The 21036-nt window shown below is 44.8% G+C and overlaps 2 protein-coding genes across 25 annotated transcripts in view; one reads left to right on the top strand and one right to left on the bottom strand.

Moving 5' to 3' along the window:
• Positions 1-7701, top strand: part of GMPR (guanosine monophosphate reductase) — a 43628-nt gene extending 35927 nt beyond the window's left edge. The window contains exon 9 of the mRNA XM_050314210.1: positions 2719-7701. Within this exon, the coding sequence (XP_050170167.1) occupies positions 2719-2899 (181 nt within the window). The 3' untranslated portion in view covers positions 2900-7701. The remainder of the gene's footprint in view (positions 1-2718) is intronic.
• Positions 7702-7882: 181 nt separating this feature from the next.
• The window catches only part of ATXN1 (ataxin 1), a 222030-nt gene continuing 208876 nt past the window's right edge, over positions 7883-21036 (bottom strand). For all 24 annotated transcript variants that reach the window (XM_050308033.1, XM_050309087.1, XM_050309622.1 and 21 more), the window contains one exon: positions 7883-16460. In XM_050308033.1, the coding sequence (XP_050163990.1) occupies positions 15930-16460 (531 nt within the window). In that variant the 3' untranslated portion in view covers positions 7883-15929. The remainder of the gene's footprint in view (positions 16461-21036) is intronic.

The raw sequence follows: 21036 nt of genomic DNA, 5'->3' as shown, positions 1-21036 counted from the left end.
CCCTTATAAACTCCACCCATCACCCCCTGTGGTGGTTATCTATCAGGGTCAGTGTATCATCATCATCTGAATACTTGCTACAAATTTTAGGACTTAACTCTTCAAAACAGCCAACCAAGAATGGCAGTTCAGGTTATTTACTGTGCTTAGCGTACAGAAGCATACAATTAAGAGTGCACAAGCAAAAATTACTGCCACTGTTGAAGGTACAAATAGGTTCCTGAGCTCAGTAGCTATAGGGCTTCATTTGCATTCAGAATGGGGAGGGGGACTGAACAGTGTTGATATGCAGCAGTGTGGACATTTCCACATTTGGGGAGAAAGGTAACACCAAACAGCTTTGCTTTTGGGGCTTTTCTCCACAGCTGTAACAACATTAACTGAGTTATGACCTTTTTGCTGTGCTTGCAGTTGCTTAACTCACAGCTCTGGATTTCTGCCCCACTTCTATCCTATACCCCTCCTTTTCCTGCTGGAATATCTGTTATTCCCAGCATGTAGGGTGGGAGCACCAAGATTTTTCAGTCGTCTGTGACACTTTTTTTTCAAGGATGAACATAAAACTGGACTCCAGAGTGTCTCCTGTGGAGCTAATCTCATGTCTCTCTTCTAGCATGTTTTCCCCAGTACAGTGTCTGTAGGTTACCCTTTGATCAACAGGACACCCCACCAACTCATCAGCTGATGCTAGAGGAGCAGTAGCAAGTGTTTAGCTGTCAGAGCTTTGGGACTGTGTAATTAGGTGTTCACCACTTTTATAGGTTTTAGTCTTCAAAGCCAAAAGTGGCATCCCACAAGCTCCCCTTCCTAACACCACCATAGTTACTGCAGGGACATCTCTCCAGGGTAGTGGCTGTAAGTGTCCTGCATTTCTGTAATGAGAAAAGCACTGCCAACTGCCTTTGTTTGCCATCAGCTCTCTGCTATCAAAACCCTGCAACTTATGCCCCACAGGATGGTCAAGCATGAATTAACAGGGCACTCATGTTAGAACTTATGGGGCATTCATACATCAGTTAATTGGCCTCTCATGTGTGAACTGAATGGGCAGTCATGCACGAATGCAGTAGACCCTACATTTCTTACCCAGTACAGCATGCAGAGCTCCTGAGATGGCAGGATCTGGTAGACACTGGTTTCCCCAAATCCCAGACATGCACTGTCTCTCACAATCTCACAGGAAGCTCCCTGTAGCCTGAGCTGAACCTCCCAAATTCAGCTGAAGAGATGGGCATGGCCAAAACCCAAGAATGGTGACATGACTACTTTTGTGTCATTTTGTGGGTCAGGCCTTTTCCGGCTGACAGTGGAGCTGAAAATAAAAGCCTGGGAACACCCAGCAGCACAGGCCCTACAGCACATCCCTGAGCCCTGTGCAGTCTCTGAGAAGGCAGTGGTGTGTCCGTCTTCCACTGGTTGCTTACTGCAGTGTTTATTTAACAGTTTCAAGAAGTCAGTTACTCATCAGATGTAGGGTGATTAATCATGGTTCTTTATTCACATGGCATATCAACACTTCTCCTATATTGCCTCCCTAGGGCTGCAACCTCACATTTAAACTAACAGGATGAAATATAGCCAGGCTCACACTGAAGTACCTCCACATAGCCGCTGTTGCTATTGTTAATGATTCACAAATCGAGCCTCCAAACAGGCGTGCCCTTTCTTTCTTGCACTATCCCCTAGACAACTTGTTTAAGGAAGAAGTAAATAAAGCCGTCACATTTACAACAATGACTGATCCCTGCCGTGATTTCTGCCTCCGTTTTATAGGACAGAAGGAGAGAGTCCCCTTTTTTCTCCACATTTGTCTTAGACCCTCCCTTCCCAAAGCCTGCTTCTCCAGAGGAGCTGGTGTGCCATGCAGAACAAGCTTGCTCTAAAGCCTAGTGAGATCAGCTGCTGATTGGGAGTCTCCGCTGCAGGAGGAATTGCTGAGTGTGAGGCTGGAGAAAGCTGGAGGAGAAGGAGTGAAAGTTATTTGCCTGATTCTTCCATCATGTAACTCTTCAGATGTGCCTTTTGGGAATAGTGCAGTCAGTGCTGACATGCACCAGTACTTGACAGTATTCACAGCTCTGCTGTTTTTCTGGCCTTTTTGCCTGGCTCTGAATTGTGCTAGATCACCTTTTAGCTTCAGGGGACAGCTCTGCAGCAGGTTTTTGTAACAGGTTTCCCACTCCATCCCTGTGGGTCCTGGAGAACCAGACTGGTAGAAGACAGCCAGAGCATTTCCATCTGTGTCTAATAAGTGACGTGGGACAGAGCCCCGGGGCTGTGAAGCCTCTGCAGAGCCACGCTGAGTGGTGCCTGCTGAGAACCAGCTCCAGCATGTCCCTAAGTTGCCTGAGCCTGGCCATTCCTTACACTTTAAAGCTTGCAGCTCTCACAGTCAAATTTACCTTTAAATAAAGCTGGAAGTTTCACTTGCTTGTAGGCAGATGGTAGAGGTGAGGAAGGGGCAGATCTGTAAAAAACTCATGGGATGTTGGAGCATGTACAAAATCTGTCTGCTCCTAGTTCCCAGTGTTGGTGGTGAGAGGAGCTGAGGCATTTCAGTGCTTGAGAGCACCAAGCAGCAACAGGCAAGCAAGCAGTAAAGCTGGGGGCACGTTTGTAAACTGTAGCTTGCAGAGTATTAAGCTCCACATTGCTCCAGTAAACACACTGTTGTGTTCTGCATCCAGATATAAATGCAATAACTGATCTCTTCTCCAGGGCTTCGGAGGGCAGAACTGTGGAGGTACCATACAGAGGGGATGTGGAAAACACCATCCTGGACATCCTCGGGGGGCTGCGCTCCACCTGCACCTACGTGGGAGCTGCCAAACTCAAGGAACTGAGCAGGAGAACAACGTTTATCCGGGTCACCCAGCAGCACAGCCAGGTCTTCTCTTAGCCTAGGACTAGGGGGCTGGAGAGAGGGGTGATGGAAAGGAGCAGGAAGGGCTGCTGTTTTCCTTTGCTTTCTCCTCCATGTTGTGTTAGTGGCAAACTTTCCTCTCTCTCAGAATGACAGTGTCATAGCCATTGGAGAGGCTATGGCTGGGATTTGAAGGGGAAGGTCATGCTGTTAACACAGTGCCATTGGTTTAAAATGCAATAGCCTCATCTTTTATTGTTGTGCCTATCTTATTTTTTAATCAACATTTCTTTACCTGTTTTTTCCCCACTGATAAATAGCTGCTGAAACCTCAATTAACAAGGAATTGGCTTGTACAAACGTGGCTGTTAAACGCGTGCAGACATTCACACATTCCCTTTTTTAAGACTGACCTGTCAGCTACCACCACTTCTGGCAGTGCACCCTCTAGAAACTGCAGGCTGAGAGAGAAAAATATGCAAGGAATTCCATGTAGAAATAAAAACCACATTCTCTTAATCTTTGTTCTGCCCAAAGAGTGGGTGTTAGTGGCACAGTTGCCAGCCTGCAGAGTGTCAGAGGTGATTGAGGCCTGGCTACTGGTGACTTCTTAATGTGATGGTAAAAATGCCAGATCTCTTTTCATTCTCAGTTCACAGGGCTAGTATTGCTAGTCTTACTTAAATCTCCCTATTCAATGGACTTGCCTCTTCAGAGAAGCTGGCACTGAATGTAGCAAACCTGTGCTGGCCCCCCCCATCCGCATCTGAGGAGATCATTCAGGAGAACACTTTTCAAAGCTTGCCTGCTTTTTCGTGAGTGCAGTTATTGAATTACCTGGGTTTCTGCTTTTACCTGCTCTATGTGGACAGATTTTTAAGACATTAAGACTCAGCAACTGTAACTCACCAAGGAGGGGAGTTTCTCGCAGCCCTCCCTGTTCCCTTGCCTGTTCATATCCATTTAGCAGAGATACACAAATGCTGTGCTGTGCATTGCCTGTGGCCAGGTGAAGGAGGCCAGAGGGATCAAACTGACTCTTGGTCATTTGGTACCACTCCTTTGCAGTCCTTGACACCATGGAAAGCAAAAGAGCTTTTGGCAGAAAAGCCTGATTGATTGAGGGACCCTGGCAGGCTGAGATGGAGTTAAAGCTCCAAAGGCAGTAATGAATGTTTAAGACTCTGGGTAACACTTCAATAAAGTGTAATGGCCTGCTAATTAATTGATAAATCACAATGAAATTTCTTTGGAAATACATGTTGCATCCACATGAGTACCACAGTAGCTCATTATGGCAAATAATGTAAAAGTGAGCACCAATGAATTAATAATGCTTGGCCACTTACCTTAAACTGCTACTGAGATCATAATGTGGCTGATGTTACTTCAGTACTTCAGAGTTTTACTTTCCCCTCCTATAGACATCTGTGGAAAGAGGCAGGCTTCTTTTGAAAAGCAAAAAAGTGATCTGTAGAAAAAGGAATAGCAAAGAGAAACTCTAGAATTAAACTCATATGCTGGACTGCTCAAAAAGCCATGCACAAGGATTGGTACAATTGACCATGCTGAGGAGCAAATCTAGGCCACAAGCTGATCCCTGGTGATTTTGAACTGTGTTCTGCACGTTAGAAAAAGCACGGAAAATCTTCTAAATTGCCTGGTATTTTAGATGTCTTCCATTTAACATGTGGGACATACTTCTTAGTTGTGGGATGACCCCTTCCTCTGCTTTGGAGGTGGATAAGGGCCTTGATGTGAGCACAGCTGTGAGCACGGGTTATGCTTGCGCTGGCTTTAAGGACTGTTCATCCTGCTCACGCATCATAAAGAAATGTGAATGCAGGAGAGAAGCAGGCCTTATGAATACAGGCCCTGATCTCTGTTCCCTCCAGCCTGGAAGCATCATGTTAAAAAGATGCCAGCCCTCATTACCATAAATGCCGCCATAGGCCACATACTGCTCTTACCTGCACTAAGCCCATGGTACAGGCAGTATGACCTCTCTGCATCAGTACGGCTGTAAGACATCACTGTTCCTTTACTGATGTGATGTAAAGAGTAGGGGGTACAAAAGCAAGCAGACACCTCCTTCAGGAGTGGGGTTAGACCATCACGGTGCAGGCCTGACCACAGGTGGGTCTCCACACTCGTGCCTTCATACGTGGGAAGTGCAGCAGTCTGCTGGTCTCATGCCCACTCTCACTAGCGCTTTTCTACTTTTTTTTAGCTACATTTCTAAGTGGATTTAAGAAATACATATGCATATAAATATATATATATGTATTTGTAAACATGTTTTTAAAAGGTCATATGCACACCAAACCGAGCAGGTTCATGACATGTCTTCAGAACAGTTTCTTTCCTAAAGAGCAGGTGCTGAGGGCAAGGGGAGGCTGCCTCTCTACAGGTGTGGTAGATGTGGAGCCCCTGCCCTGGGGCCACTCTCACACCTGCTTTTCTTCCCCTCCTGCACATACCTCTGATCAGTGACTAATAGGAAAGGAGAGGCATAGGCTAATTTTAAGTTATCCCTCAAATTCTTCAGGCTGTGAACAACACTGATGCCATGAATAGTGACTGATAAAGTTTTGACTTGGGGTATTTGGTATTCTGAATAGCAGCTCTTACTATCCTTTTGATAAGCAGCACGTTTTCTTTCATTTTCTCCTCTCTCCACAGTGAGCAGGAGAGAGAAACGGGCTGCAGAATGGCTGAGCTGGTGGCATGTCAGCATCTTGCCTAGTTGTATGAGTTTTGTTCAGGGATAACCCTCAACTATGTCAGTGCTCACCATTGACTCCGTACATTACCAGCTCTCAGGCTGGAAAACGAGGGGGGAAAAGTGTCCTCCTTATAACACTCAGTCCTGTGCTGCAGTAGTTGCCCTTATCTTCACTTAGACCCAGGTCCTGTACCCTGCTCAAACCTGCTGCCACTCCCACACGGAACTGAGGCAGGGGAGCTGGGGGTACACTATGCCTGGCAGGATGGTCCGAGCCAAGACCACAATCACTGACAAATGCCCTGTGTCATTTGTGGATCTACCTCACCTGCACATCTAACCGGGTTCTTTGTTACTTGGTGTCCTTCTGTGGGAAATGAAATTTGTAAGCGCTTAATAATGCTTAATGTTGAGTGATTCTGCATAACCAGGTCTTCTCTAACCCCACCACCCCAAACCCATCCTGTCTAGAGGAATGCTGTGTGATAGCCTGTGCTGTAGGCCAAAGTCATACCTGCTTCCCCCAGACAGGCAATTGTTGAGCACCCAAGAGCAGTGTTGAGGTGTGGCCCACTGGCTCCACAATGATTTAGTTTAACACACCAAAGACCTACAGGCAGCGATGCTGAAAAGGGCAACATTACATCATTAAAGCAATGCCTGCTGAGTATGTCCATCTCTGGTGTCTTGAAATATAAAGACACCTATAACACCTTTGCTGCTTCCAGTCGTACTCTGAAGCTGCCTTGCTGCAGCAACTTTTGCAGGGTGGACTCCTGTGAACATAACCCGGCTTACCACAACTCTCCTTGGGGAGGAAGGGCTTGGCACAGCAGCAGCCTTGCTCACACCTGAGTGACTGTGTAATGGCCGTGAGGAGTGCACATGTAGCCCTCCTTGTAGGTGTGAGGCCAGCTGTTAGAGCAGTGGGCCTTGAGCCAGCATCCTGACAGGTGCAAAACAAGCCACACAGGTCTCCATTCTCCGAAAGAAACACATGCCCATCTGCTTGTTGAAACAGCCAGCCCCCATTGGCCATGGCACAGGGGCTTTGGTTTTGCCTTGATGCAGCTTTCTTTTCCCTTAGGGCATGGTGGGGTTTGAAGGTAGGATGGGAACACCCTGTAAATATGCAGTGTCATAAGCAGGGTCAGAAGACGCCTCTGTTTGCATTTGGGGGAATTTTTCTCATACAAAATGTGCCTGTATCTTTCTTTCAGCTAGGCAATAGCAGGGCTAGAAAGAGTGGGGACAAGGAGGAAACAGCAGCTATTAGCCAAGCCCCTGTGTGTCGGGTGTGTGCAGTTCTCAGTCAAGGACACGATGAGAGCTTGAAACCTTTTCTGAACCAAGCACTCCATACTTTATACCTATTGAACTCCACTCTCTTGTCAGACTTGCTGCTACAACTTGCTGCCACAGCTTGCTGCTGGTGTATGTACAGTGTCTATCCATCACCTGGGGGATGGTGCTGTTTAGTTGCTAATACCAGTTTTATACCAAAAATTCTTTGTTGGAGCCAGGAGTGCTTTTGCAGCTAGTGCCAGGTCTAGTCTTGTGATGAAGAGAGGGAAGGAAGTAAAAAAAAAAAAAAAAAGCCAAGGCCCCAGAACAGCAGCTTGCCTTCCACAGCAGCCAGATCCAGCAGGCGGGAGAGGGCTGGCCCTTCCCTGTGGGATGGGAGCTGAGCGGGGCAAAAGGGTCAAAGCATGTCTCCGCTAGATGCTGGCACAGCTCCACACCCCTAAACAGAGCATGGACCATCCCCCTGCAGCCTTCACTTTGGGTCACACAGATGTTTAAGCAAGCCCTCCCCAGCATCTCTGACACAACGTTTACTGGTTGAAGTTTTCATACATAAACAAGTAAATCAGACTCCTTGGCTTTGCCTGCGATAACTGTGAAATGCTTCTGTATAATCTCCCCAAAAAAGCTGATGAGCACTGAGTGTTCCCTGCCCTGCTTGACCCTGCTGGGGCGGCAACGAGAGCACTGCCTCCCTCCCCTCTGCTGCGACACCCACGTGTGCACTGCGCAATCATTCAAACTGTTCGGAAGTTGTAAATGGAAAGTTTTTGTTATGCAATAAAGAACTTCACTCTGATGGTCTGCAGAGGGTGTTATGGCCATGGATGGTGGGTACCTGGGTGTTCTGGCACTGTCATGAATAAACACCGTCAAATGCATTGCCAGGGTACGGGGTGCGGGAGGTGGGGGAGAATTAAACTGGGAAAATTATGTCCTTAGGAAAGCTCTCTCCCATTTAGTCATAACTCATAAAGACAAAACACACGTTTGCAATTGGCACTGTTATTTTATTAGTACGAGTATACTGAAACAATAAACTTGTACTGGTATACAGACAATTTCTTTAAAACAATTTTGTTCAAATTTTGAATCAAACATTGTTTTATTATAATAATGAAATAATTTCTACCTAGAAAACCTGCAAGCACCATCAAAGAAAGGGACCATAAAATTCAATAAACAGACGCGAGTGTATCCTACAAATAGACACACCACCATTAGAAAATAGAATATGAATTCTTCCATTTTTTTTAATATTTGTTTTAAAAAAGCTAGTGCAAGTACAATATTTTACACTGGAATTACAGAGTATGCACGCATATGGAAAAAAGTTCTCCTGTCACAATAAAAGCTCTTAACTATGTCTGTATGCACTTAAAATCTTCTCCTCTTTTCAATAAGGTGCAAAACGTTATTCCCTCCCTATTTCTCCTTTGTACTGGCCATGTCAGCTCAATTTCTCCCCAACACAAAGCTGCAATATCCCTTTTACTGGGCCTACACTAGGAACTACACTGGAAGTGTGATTTGCAACAACTCTCGTTAGTAATACCAGACAATTTAAAAAAAAAAAATTTACTTTAAAAACTACTGCTGTAGAATGGCTGGACCTGACTCCGGCACGGCCAAGTGCCACCACCAGCTGCTGCCGGGAGCGGTGACATAGCTAGTACAAAATGATTTTCAGTAGCTCACCCGAACTGAAAAAGGTTGGGAAATTCCCCCTCCCCCACTTTTGTAACACTGCGAAAAGAACAGTGTTCAACAAGTTAATATATTAAAAAAAAAAAAAAAAAGGAGCAAATACATACATTAGTGAGTTTCAACATTAGCTGACTGTCGTGAAGAATTGTATCTATGCCTTAAGAGATTAGTAATTTCGCAAAGCATCCAGCCCAGTGGCCAGGCTGAAGACACAGACTGAGCCACTCACAGCTGCCCCTGGCCCGTTTTTTCCTCAGCTGCCCAGATCCAAACCCAATGGACTGGGACAAGAATTCTGCAGAGCGTGTTCAAAGGAGAGTACCTGGGTCCTGGATTTTTAAAGCAAACAACCAGGGTGGGATCCCCTTGCCAGCAGGTGGGAAGGGGCAGAAGCAGTGCTGCCCAAAGAAGCTGGTGGTCCCAACCCAGCCCCACCCTGGCCGAGGATCTGGGCCCTGAAGTTTCTGCCCATCAGCAATCCCACAGTACATCAATGACAGCTTCAACGAGTGACTTGCACTCTCTGCAAACAACACTTCCAATGCATACCTACTGCGTGGTCAAGGGAAAGGGCACAGGAGCTTTAACTGCTCAAAATAGAAACTAACAGAAAATTAACAACCTTGGATGAAGCCTCCATAAAATCCTCAGTGGAAGACTTGAGTCCTTTCACCTAACAACAAGAAAAAAAACTACAGAAATCTTAGAGACTGTTATTGTATAAATACTACCTGTTGGCTGAATGCACTTCACTGTAACACAGCTGGGGCTGGTTTCTGAGCACCCAGCAGTCACTTGGACAGGGCATTTCTGCCCCATGTGCCTGCGGGAGCTGAAGCTTGGGTTACCTCCAGGGAGGGGGATGGGAGCAGCCTGAAACTTCGCCCACTCCGCCCTGCCATCGGCTCCCAGCTACCCAGCTCATTCTTTGGACAGGAAAAGGACCCCCTCCTCAGAAACTGCTTCAGGATCCTCTCCTTTTGGCTTCTGAAAAACATCAGTCTTGCCATCAGACAAGACCATCACTGGAAATGTGCTCTGTGTGACCAACTGCTCCCGGTGGCTCTGACAGCAGTGGTGGGGGAGAGGGGCAGTGACTGGGGCTGGAAGGCCAGGTCGCCTTGGGTACCACTCTGCTGCTAGCGCTGGGCTAGGATCCCTTGTTACAAGCACTTCTCGCTCAGGGTTAAACTCTTTGGATTTCATCTGGAACAGGAAGTGCTGAAAAAAACGTGGAACAGCATCCCCAGAAAGAGGAAGAAAATAGGACCAAAAGGCTCCAGGTGGAAACTACACAGGTGATGCTCAGCCAGCAAGAGCTCTCCACCCCAGGGCTGGCCTGGCCATGCCTGCCAAGGGCACAGCCAAGGCCTCCCTCAAAACCGGCCTTGACCTCTGGGCTGCCAAGGGCTCCCTTGGCAAAGGCGGAAGAGACTTAAAGCCAAAATACAACTGGAGAGTGAGACTCTAGTTTTGCACAGTAGCCACCCTTTGAAGTGCCTGGTAGCTGCACTCAAGAATTGCTGCTCCAAGGTGTATTTTCAGCACAGGAATAAACAGCGTGAAGCATTGACTCCATTCCCCAGAAATGGGACCCATGTAATACGAACAGAAAATTAAGCACAGTTGTTCTTTAAGAGCCTTTTAAGTAATAATTCTTCCTGGCCAGAGCCAATACAAATCAGATCATCTAGACATGACATTTGCTATATACAAAAAACATGTAACTTTCAACCTTTCTCTGCTTTTGTATTTAAAAACTTTTTTTTTTTTTTTTACAAACAAGGTATGAAACTCACTGTTCAAACAGAGCCATCTCTTTTTCAAACACTGAATGAATCATTCCAACATTCATTTTTCTTTTGTGCAATTTTTTAAAACATTACCTGTACTCCTCAATGTGAGTGCTTCAAAAAAAGTTTCTATTTTTAATAAGCTTCTCAAATTAGGTTTACATCAAAAAATATTCCCACAAGGTATAGTGCTACAAGAAAAGATCCTATCAGTAAAGGTAACACATCTGAAGCGAGGTCGTCTATGTAAAAGAAATTGAACTCTGGAGTAGAGGTGTGCAATGTGTTTGGAATTTCCCTATGGACACAAAGCAAGGCTGTCCTCAGGACAGGGAATCAAGTGGACATGTAGGCATACACATAAAAAAAAAATGCACACATACTTTATTTGTGTGCAGAGAGACACTTCTGCCTGGGGGCGTGTGTGCACGTGTGCATATCTGCATCAACAAATTCTCCTTTTGCTAGATATTACAAGATTTGGGGGAGTGGGACGGTTGGACAAACCAGAGGAAAGGAAATTACTGCTTCCACTCCGGTGGTGCATTCATTCCCCTTGCTTTTCACATCAGCACTGGCCAGAGCCCATAGTGGACTCGGCTGCTACCTGTGATGATGGGGAGGGAAGAAATGGAAACTGTTTGTACGAGTGCATGTCCCATTTTGCCATTTGTCAAGTTTCTGGGACAGCAGAAGCGTTTCAACAGGCCAAATCCCCTCCACCCGCCCGAGGCTTCTGCCCTGGTGAACCCCGAGATTTTTCCAGCTGCCTGATTAAGGTCAGGATCTGGCCCTGACTGAACCACGCTTTAATTTCACAAAGATTTATACAAGTGCTTTACAGCAAGTCCTGAGCAGCCTTCGCTGGCCAGCCCAGACCACCCATCGGAGGTTTTTGGGGGTTTTTTTGTATGCAGAACTGGGTCCCAGGTCATGCAGAGCATTGCGCCAAGGGCGCCCTTCTTTGAAATAACACTATTAGTGTTTAAAAATATTGACAATACAGGCTTTTTTTTTCTTTTTTTTTTTTTTTTTAGCAAGAAATTTGCAAGAATTAGAAAATTTCAGCATTTCCTTTTTACTACTGGCAACACACTGTAAAGTAATATAAATCTCTGCAGAGAGTGTATTTTCATGATAACCAACAGCTACAGTTCGTGCTGAGCCTGCTGCTTTTGTATTGCAATCTAAGTGAGATCTACAAAGTTTAAACCATGAGATGAAGGGAATCCAAACTTGTCTGTAACATTGTACATCCCTACTCCGGAGCAGTAAAAGTGCTGCTTCTGGTCACATCAGTGTACCACACATACGCCAGCCCCATCCCTGAGTAAAAGGTGTGAAAGGTTTCTAAATGTTCCTTGATTGAAGGGAAACAAGAGTAGTGATGTCACTTCCCCATGCCGAGAAAATGACCGGAACGACAAGCTGAACGAAGCGACAGTGGGACGAAGGAATTAAAGGAATGAAAAAAGGAACGTGTGTCCCTCCCCTCCTCCCAACGTCTGTGTCTTCGAGGGAAAGCAAGCCTAAGGGCAACATACAAAATGGTAAAACAGGTCAACAGCGACACCAATTCGGGTCTTGACCAGAGGACTTGAGGTAAGTGACATCAAACTCAAATTCCCCACGATGTGGCCCAGACAAACTGAAACAATGCCTAAGTTAAACGCTATAAGGAACAGTCATTTTATATATATAGATATATAGATAGATAGATAGATAGATTAGATAGATAGATAAGACAGATATTTTTTTTTAGAAATCCCTATAAAGAGGTTCTTGTTTTATTTTTCTTTGCCCTGACTAATTTCTTGGTGATTGTATGCGTTTCATTGTAAACTAAAGAGGCCTGCTACAAAAAGATAGAAAAAAACAGACAAAAAGAGAACTACTGTTAGTTACTATTGCAAAGCGGCCGCCACGCAGAAGCAGAGGCTGAGCTTCCTCCTTTGGCTTCCCCTCAGCATCCCTTTGCTTGCCAGTGGTATTTTGCAGTTACCCCGAGGATCAATGGCACTTCCTGGGCCTGGGGACTCGCTGCAAGGGATGCTCAGTGCCAGAGGGAGAGGCAAAGCCCTGCCTTGCAGAGAACTTGGCCCCCAGGAGGACTTTCCTCTCCCCGGTGGGAGCCAGCTCTTGTCCGTGTGTTGTCCAGGCGGAGGGCAGCACTCGGCCATAGTGGCTTAGTGCTACTCTCTGCGTGGATGTCATGTAGACATGAATACTTTTTTTTTTTTTTTTTTTAAATCCCTGGATCTTTTTAAACATCAAATACAAAGAGGGTTCGTTTTTCCTGGGGCAAGGGATCTTTTACCCTTAATATGGTTTAGGGGTTTTTTTTGAGGGGGGAGGACAGGGAGTTAGGAAAAAAAAAAAGGTAGAAAGAAAGAATTCAAAAGAGAACAAAACCAGGGGAAATCAGAAGTTGGTATGAGATCTAGCTAACACCACACGGGTGAGTCTAAGTTGGCACATAAAGTATTGCACATCCTAAAAAGCCAAAGCATGGAAAGGGACAATTGTTTGGAAAGAACCAGTTATTTCAGAATTCCTCAGTCTGAAATACAAGCACAGAACTAATACATTCCTATTGCTCCAAATGTATTTATTTTTATTTTTTTTTTAGTGTTAGTTGAATAGATCCAGTCAGTTTAATAGCCCCTGCTTCCTTATAAACCACAAATGTGTATGCGTATGGTTTTACTTGAGATTTCTTTTTCTCCAAGTACACGTGAAGTACAGAAATAGTGGTACGACTGTGAACTAAAATCTGTAATTCTTTTTCTTCCTTTACCACCAAAGCTTAAAAACAAAACAGGAAACAAAACGAAACAATAAATTGCAAGTGCCCTGAGCAGAGTATATGGAAGATTAAGCAACTTCTCTGAGCAGAAATATTAACAAATAAGCACTAACTAAGCTGTGTGATTGTGAGAAGAAACCCACTCAGCTATTTGGTAGCCCGCCGAGAGGTTAATAAAATTCAAGGAAATTCAAAAAACGTTTCAAGCTATTTTAAAAGTATTTCAACTTTTTGGTGCACCCCAGAATATGGTATAAAAACAATTAGGTCTGGTGTGAGCTAAATTTCAAGTAACAAGTAACAAGAGTCAAAGCTGGGGTTTGGGGTTAACATTTCTTCTCTTAAAGAAAAGCACAGTATTTTAGGGGAGAGGGAAAACAAGATTTTAAATAAATTTTTCTCAGTTTAGGTTACTGCACTTTTATTTCCTTTTCTCCCTATGAGTACAGCTTCTTCAAAACTACCTGAAGGATGCGAACTCGCCAACCAAAAACGACGACATGATCGCTTGCTCACGGAGGGCCCAAGCGCAATCCCAGTGAAATCAACGGGATCTTTCTAGAGGCAGCAACAGGCTTTAGCGCTCAGCCCCAACGTACTTCATACTTGCACCTCCCCGAGGCTTGTGCAGGAGGTTGGGTGCACAGCACCTCAAAGGATCCGGCCCTACCTGGGGAAAGAAGAGACTGAACGGCATGAATCCCCCCCTCCTACTTGGTTTGTACCAAACTCCTGAAATGTCGCCTTTCCAATGGAAAATGATGCAATTAAAATAACAAATAATAATAATAAAATAACAATAGGTTTGTTTTCAAAACAAACAAACACCTTGCTTACTTATAGAAATGTTTCTTGTGGAAAACTCTCTCAGCAAGTCTGAAGAAAAATTCTCAGAGGTGTCCCGGTAGGACCTGGTTCTGTGTGGCAGATACGGTATAAAGACCAAAAATGAACTCTGAAAGGAACGTAACCCTATGAAATGGCCTAGAGCGTAGGCAGGTTAGTGAGTAATTGCTACATTTGTTTATGCTCTTTCAGACCCCCCCCTCCCCACAACATTATTAGGTAAAAACTGCAGGAATACCACACAAATGATAAACTCAAGATGTGCAAATTGCAAGATTCTTTAAAGTCCATCTTTTTCAAAAACACTGGACATGATTTTTTTTCCTCTTTCCTTTTTCCTTTCTCTTATTTTTTTTTTTTTATTATGTCAGCTCGCATATGCCTTTAACTCTTTCTCAAGCATTAAAGTTTAAAAAGTGCCTCCTATTAAGTAGTCCTTTGTGGACAATGACTGTCACATACTAGTTCAATAATTCACATTCATCCCTTTGAAACCACATTAAAACTTTCAGCATCTTGCCTGTGAGAAAACTTTACATAGTTGCATGTAGTTACAGTGTTGAAGAGATTTGTTGGTTTGTTGTTGTTGCTTTCCGAGCAGATTAAAGTGATATACAGTACATACTGAGTGTTAGACCAGGATGCTCAGCAATAAAGTGTGAACAGCATTTTAAGTGCTTAAAGACATTCTAGGTTCATCTTCAACAGCGGATTCCTGTGTCACACCGCAATTTGAAAAAAGTGGCACCAGTTGTCCATAACCATGAACTAAAACCAGTACTAAAGACAAAGATTTGCAACCTAACTGCAAACGATGGATGCCTGTGATCTCAAAGGGGCAGTATGCGTCTACCTTGTGGAAGCAAATGTCAATGGCGTAACCCGGTCGATTTGTCTAACACTGCACAGAAACAGGAGTGAGCCTGAGCCAGGCACATCCACAGAGCCAGAGGCCTCCTCGTGCACACCCACGCACACCCACGACACACGCACACACCCACCCACCACCCCCACCGCCATGAAGGAAAAACTTGCAGGGCGACCGGTGCAAGAGTCCGTACAGCCTCCCCGTCTGCTGACTCCGGGCAATGGAACTGCACTAGCAAGCAGAAAGGAAATGTGGTGTGGCAGTTGCTTTAGGAATAAAAATCAGTGCAGTCAGACCCCATGGGGGGCAAAATATATATATACATATACACACACACAAATATATATATATATATATATAGTAGAGCCTTGAGTAAGAGTTGGCTTGTTGTTGAAAACATCAGAGACTGTCCGATCCTTTTCAGTAACACCCATGGGTTGTGTTCACCACCTGGGATGAGGAAACCTCTTCACCAACCCTCCACAGAGCTGCTGTCCCACCTTGAGGTTAGCATGCACCCACCCCCACCACACACACACACATACACGCACCCCGTGTGTGACATACACCTCTGCTACAGTTCCCTTCTCCTCACCTCCCACCCCCCCCCAAAAAAAACAAACTAGAACAGAAACAAAAACAACAAAACAAACAAATGAAAAAAAAAACAAACACAAAAAAACCGACAAAAAGAAAACAAAATCACAGCTGGACCCTGTCCTACACGAGGTGTTAGAAAACAGGAGCCATGACAACACATTCATTTCCACTAAGGGTGTGTGAAGCAGATACTGCCCCTTCTGTAGCTTTCGATAAACCTAGTCACTGACAAACACTTGTGGAAAAACATATGCACCAGTCTCCTGCATAATACCAGCTGCAACTATAACAACAAGGTTATAACATAAACCTAAAATAAGATGATAACATGTAAATACTGGGTTATTTAGTCTACAGTACAGTAATCTGGATAAAAATGACAAGGGATAGCCTAATTTCCTTTCCCCAAACAACTTTTACTTTCCTACGTTGGATCGACCTTCAATGCAAATCTTAACCTCCTGAGGAATAAAAGAAGGCTTGGGAAGAGTCAAAGGTGGCTCCTCTTCTGATTTCTCTAGTTTTCGTGTTTCAGGGGCTGACCACCTCCTCTTCCTCGTTGCCGGGGGCTTGCTGGGTTCTGTTTTGATGAGCAAAGGTGCTGCAGGCAATCCTATTTTGTCCGGAAACTTCAGTTCACCGTTCTCAGCTAACATCTGTGCGCTTCCCTGATTAATCCCGTTTTCCTGCTCCGCATACCTGTGTCTACTTCCAGCTAGACTGTCATTCTTTGAATGCTTCAGCAAGATACTAGCTGAGTCCATGGGCTGGCCCTTTTTAATAGAGCCATTCTTCAGGTTCTTGAGCGTGAGCGATATGCAGACGTCCCCCACCGAGAGTTTGGAGCATGGCAAATCAAAGAGCTGGCTGGTTCTCTCAGGGCAGCAGGATGACCAGCCTTGTCCAAATACAAAAAAAGGGTATTCTACCAAGACTTCCACGCTGACCTGCAGAAAGAGAGGGGACAACAGAGGGAGACAGAGGGAGAGAGAGGGGAAAGTGTGAGATCAACCCAAGTGCCCTCACACATGTGCACAGTAGGCAGCGCTTGCCACAGGGGAGAGGGATAAAGCTGGAATCGCAAAGGTGTGGCTCAGTTTCTCCAAAGTCAGTACACTGGCCACCAGACTTCAGGCCTGTCCTTGTGACAAGAGTGTTAATGGTTTCTCTGAGCTCAGCATTTCTTAATGCAAGACCTCAGTGGGAATCAAGCTTTACATCTATCCAGCCACTCAGAGAGCTGCAAGAGGCAAAACAGCTTCGGTGTCTGGCAAACTGTTCCCCACCATCCCTCTGTGGTGCCTATAGCCTGTAATCCAAATCTAAAGATCCTTTCCAACCAGGGAAGCTCTCAGTTCTGGCACACAATTTTCTAAATGATCACGGGAGTGTCATCCTCACCTCCGCCCAAGCAAGCATACACTTACCAGCGTGAAATAACTGAAGACACGCTGATTTCCAGGGAAAGGCTGTAAGTATGTACAGAGTTGTAGCCATAAGAGCACCCAGCATGAACCTGCCTTCCCCAAGCAGTCCTGTTACCAGTCCAGTTTCTTCCCTTCTCATATCCGGTCTTCCACTCTGAAGCTGAGTTCACTTCCTGCACTCCCTCAGGGAGAGGATCATCTCTCCTCCTACTCCAGTTCCTGCACTTTGTGTCCTTTTCTGCACTGTGTCCGCTTTTCCCCACTTTAAAAAACACATCTGGTTAGGAATCCTATCTAACTATCTTACAAGGAGCTGCCATAGTCAAAACAGACCAACAACAGGTGCCCACTCCTCCCTGACCTTGCAAGTGCTGGGCCTTGAGGTCCCAACATGATAAAACACCTAAATACTGACTTATCTTTGCATGTGGCAGCAGTCCAGCACTCACGTGTGTGTGGTGCTGCATCTGTAGGCTCAAACACTTGATGTGGGCTCATGTGATTCACAACCCACAGGGCCGAACCCCCACCCTCAGCACACCACAAAAAGGGTAGGAAATTCTGACTAATACTTCTTTAAAATTTAGCACATTTTTAACTGCTGTATGTAACACCAGTGAGGTCTGCAACTGTAAGAGGCTGGTTTATGCTGACAACAGATATCCCCTGCTCTGCTCCCAAGGGCCTCATGTCCTCTGGAGCTCTTCTCAGGCATGGGGGCAGGATGCCACTTGGATTCTATAACCCTTATTTGGTAGGGACGAAAGGGCAGAAGAACACCTGAACAGATGTGCTCACCGCATTTCTGAGCCATTCAGGAGGCATGTACTATACCAGCTGCCTGGAGACCCTTCCTCTCCAGGATCATGGACTCACTGGAAAGGAACATCACACAAGGCTTGCAAAACCACCTCTCACTTTTGGAAACGAGTTAATGCTGTCATACCCAGCAATGGCTTTGTATCGTTAAAAATACCTTTCAACATTAAGGAATAGAAGCAGCTAGAGATGCACACTGCACTCCAGTGTTCCAACAAATCTGTTCATAATACTAAGTGTGAACCTTGGGATGAAGTTGCATGGTCTGTCTCACAGAAGAGGTTGGACTCTTGACAGTATGTCACCCGGCAGCCCTGCCACTTCCCTGCTAGTGCTGCTACCCTCAGAGGTGCCCTCCAAGCAGGGCCCAAGGTAGCACCCTTGCACCCCACCAGCTCGACAGCCCTTATGGGCAGGAAATCTTGATCAGAGATATCCTACAGCTCAGAGACAGAGGCTCCAGAACCAGGAAATCAATAACTCCCATTGGATGTTGATGGTGCCTTTGACTGGTTAATCCCATGCCATGCACCAGCAGCCAAGTGCAGTTTATGAGATGGTTGATTCTGTTGGAAAAAACCTTATCAAGTCTATAACTATATGCTATGTACTTCTGCAACTAGGCCAACAAACAACACTGCATCTATTATCCTGCCACTCCACCTGCCCAACATAGAAGGAATTTCAAAAGGAGCAGTTTAGAGGTCTAAGATACCCCACACTTATATGTATCAAATTTTGGCATATTAAACCTTTTCTGACCAGACCTGTTTGACAACAATCAGCTAAACACATGGCAACAGTGAAAAGGGACCCGACTGTAGGCCTGGCTTAAACTCTGAATTATGGAGGAAGTGGGAGAGGTAATCCTGAAAGCCCCATCTCTTTGTGATGCTGCACAGAAATACTCCAGCACCAGGATGTGCAGAAATATTTGCCCAGAGTTTGGGATCTTATTCCATATATATGCATCTCAGTCTAGCTGGGTTCTAACTTGGAGAAGTACCGTCTATCCAGCATCTCATATGGACTTAAATTAAAACTTCTGTCTGCACAAGAGCTGTAGGCTTTTCTCCAGGCATGGATTATCTGGCGGACATAGCTTTCTCCTTTATATTGCTATTTCTTGCCTCTTTCTTTATTCCTTCCCTCCTACCTGCTGTATTGTTTGTTCTTTCTTTTTCTACTTTCCCGTCCTTGTTAAACACTAGTTCTATCTGTGGGAATAATACATGCTTGTGTGCATCATCCTCACCAACACACAAGTTCCTCTTAATGTTCCTCATCGACACCCAAGTTCCTCTTGATGTGAACACGCTTCACTTCACACCACATTGCACCGCACCATTATGCTTTGGGGATTTTTTAATGTAACATCCAAAACACTTGCCTGAACTGTCAATCACTGAAACAAATGCCAGAATTGGTGGTGGAAATCATGAATAACACAAAAAAATAGAGAGTGAAATGCCAGAATCTCCATGATCTGGTCATGGTTGTGCACGTACCACGATTGTTTTGAAATGGGCTCCCTCATGGATTATCAAGTCCCATTTTAGCTGGCTGCTTCTGGATTCAGCTAATGTGGGATTTGAGGTAACCATTCTCTACAAGCAATAGTAGTCAAAGACCTTTTAAGTGTGACATTTCAGTAAAAACACCCCCACATAATTTTTTTCTGACGACAGCATTAAAACACAAAAAATTAATTTTAAAAGCTTCCTCTCCTTGTATCTTGTCATGATTATTGTAGGAAAGAAAGAAATTGGGGACTTGTTTACCCACTACTAAGATGATAAAGCAAGAGTTGGTCCTTCTTGAAGTACACTGAGACTCTACTGCAAGCTACATTTATGTTTCTAACACTGACTAGTGAAAACACCCAAAACTCTTCTACAGCAGCCACTGGAGATCTGAAACTTTCTATAACCTTTTATAATTTTATTTCTCAGACAAACTCAGTAGGCAAGGCAGGCAATTCAGACAGCTAGGTGCTGTAAGATCTAAGGCTCAGAAAATACCCTTTCCATCATTTAGAAACACCAACAATTTTAGTCTCGGGCCTCACTGCTGCCATCAAAATAACAAGAACTAAAGCAAAAGGTGCCTAATGAAAGTGTTTCATGTGAACAGTATTTTAATAAATGTAAACATACATTTTCAAATTAAGTGTTTTTCTCCATAATATAATTGAAATGTGATGAAACTAGGAGTGGTACGATGGAAACAAAGAGAAGGACGCGGCTCTGGAAACAATGTGCAATTAAGCAGTAGAGCTCTCTGCTTAAGGCCTTGCTGTGGGTGCTGAAAGACTCCTGGGGCCCAAAAAACAACAGGGCAGATCCATAGAATAGAAGCTCTCCTTGTCATAGAGAGGTCCCTGCAGCGCCATGCTCCCACATGACCTCCCCTACTCAGAAACTTTGGGACTGCTAATGTTCCCCTCACCCCCAAAAAACTTCCACTGCCTTCACAGAGTGGATTTCCTGTGACAGATTTATGGAGCTGTGGGCAGCACCTTGTGCCACAAGAACCACTCTCCATGACACCTGATCTGACTGGGCATCCCCCTACAGCTGCACCTAGCCCAGCTTCAGTACACTGTTACTGTAACAAAGGCAGTCAGAGCTTCAGTTTTAGGGGCTACCGCTCTCCACAGTCTCGCAATCCCATCATTTCTCAAGAGAAACCACCTCTTGTCCAGAAGGCCACAGGCTGTCAACTTTATCACATGAGCTTTATCATCTGCTGCACTCCCAGAATTCAGTAACATTCATCTGAAGACAGACCACAGCCACCCCATCACTTGGAGACACAAGGACTTACTGTCCCATGACCAGGGGACACAGAGATCACATGATGGGAAGGCTGTGAGAGATCTCCATCTGCAGCAGAGAACTGAGTCAACATCTCTCTTTCTGTTATAGAGCCGAAGATAATGAAAAAGAGAGCTCAAAGAAAAGGTAATTGGTTTGTGACCATGCAGGGACATCAGGGGATAACTAAACTAGATGACCGTCTAAAAAAATACACACTAAAGTGAACTAAACTAGTTAGAGCTACTAAATGCTCAAATAGGATTTTTTTATCTCTAATGGTTAGGATTCTGTTGGATTTTTTTTTTTTAAAGGAAAATTAAGAAGTGTATCTTCATATTTTCTTTTTAATCTATACTTTAGGAATTATTAGGAACTGAAATGCAGCATTTCAGAGAACTTATTTTTCACTGCCTGTGTGTTTTGACCTTAACATCAATGGGGGTGGATTACTGGCTTCC

Source organism: Myiozetetes cayanensis, unplaced genomic scaffold (assembly GCF_022539395.1).
Source record: "Myiozetetes cayanensis isolate MyiCay16 unplaced genomic scaffold, myiCay2020 scf1, whole genome shotgun sequence".
NCBI lineage: Eukaryota > Metazoa > Chordata > Aves > Passeriformes > Tyrannidae > Myiozetetes > Myiozetetes cayanensis.
Note: the sequence above shows the minus strand (reverse complement) of the source record. Positions and strands in the feature narration are given on the sequence as shown.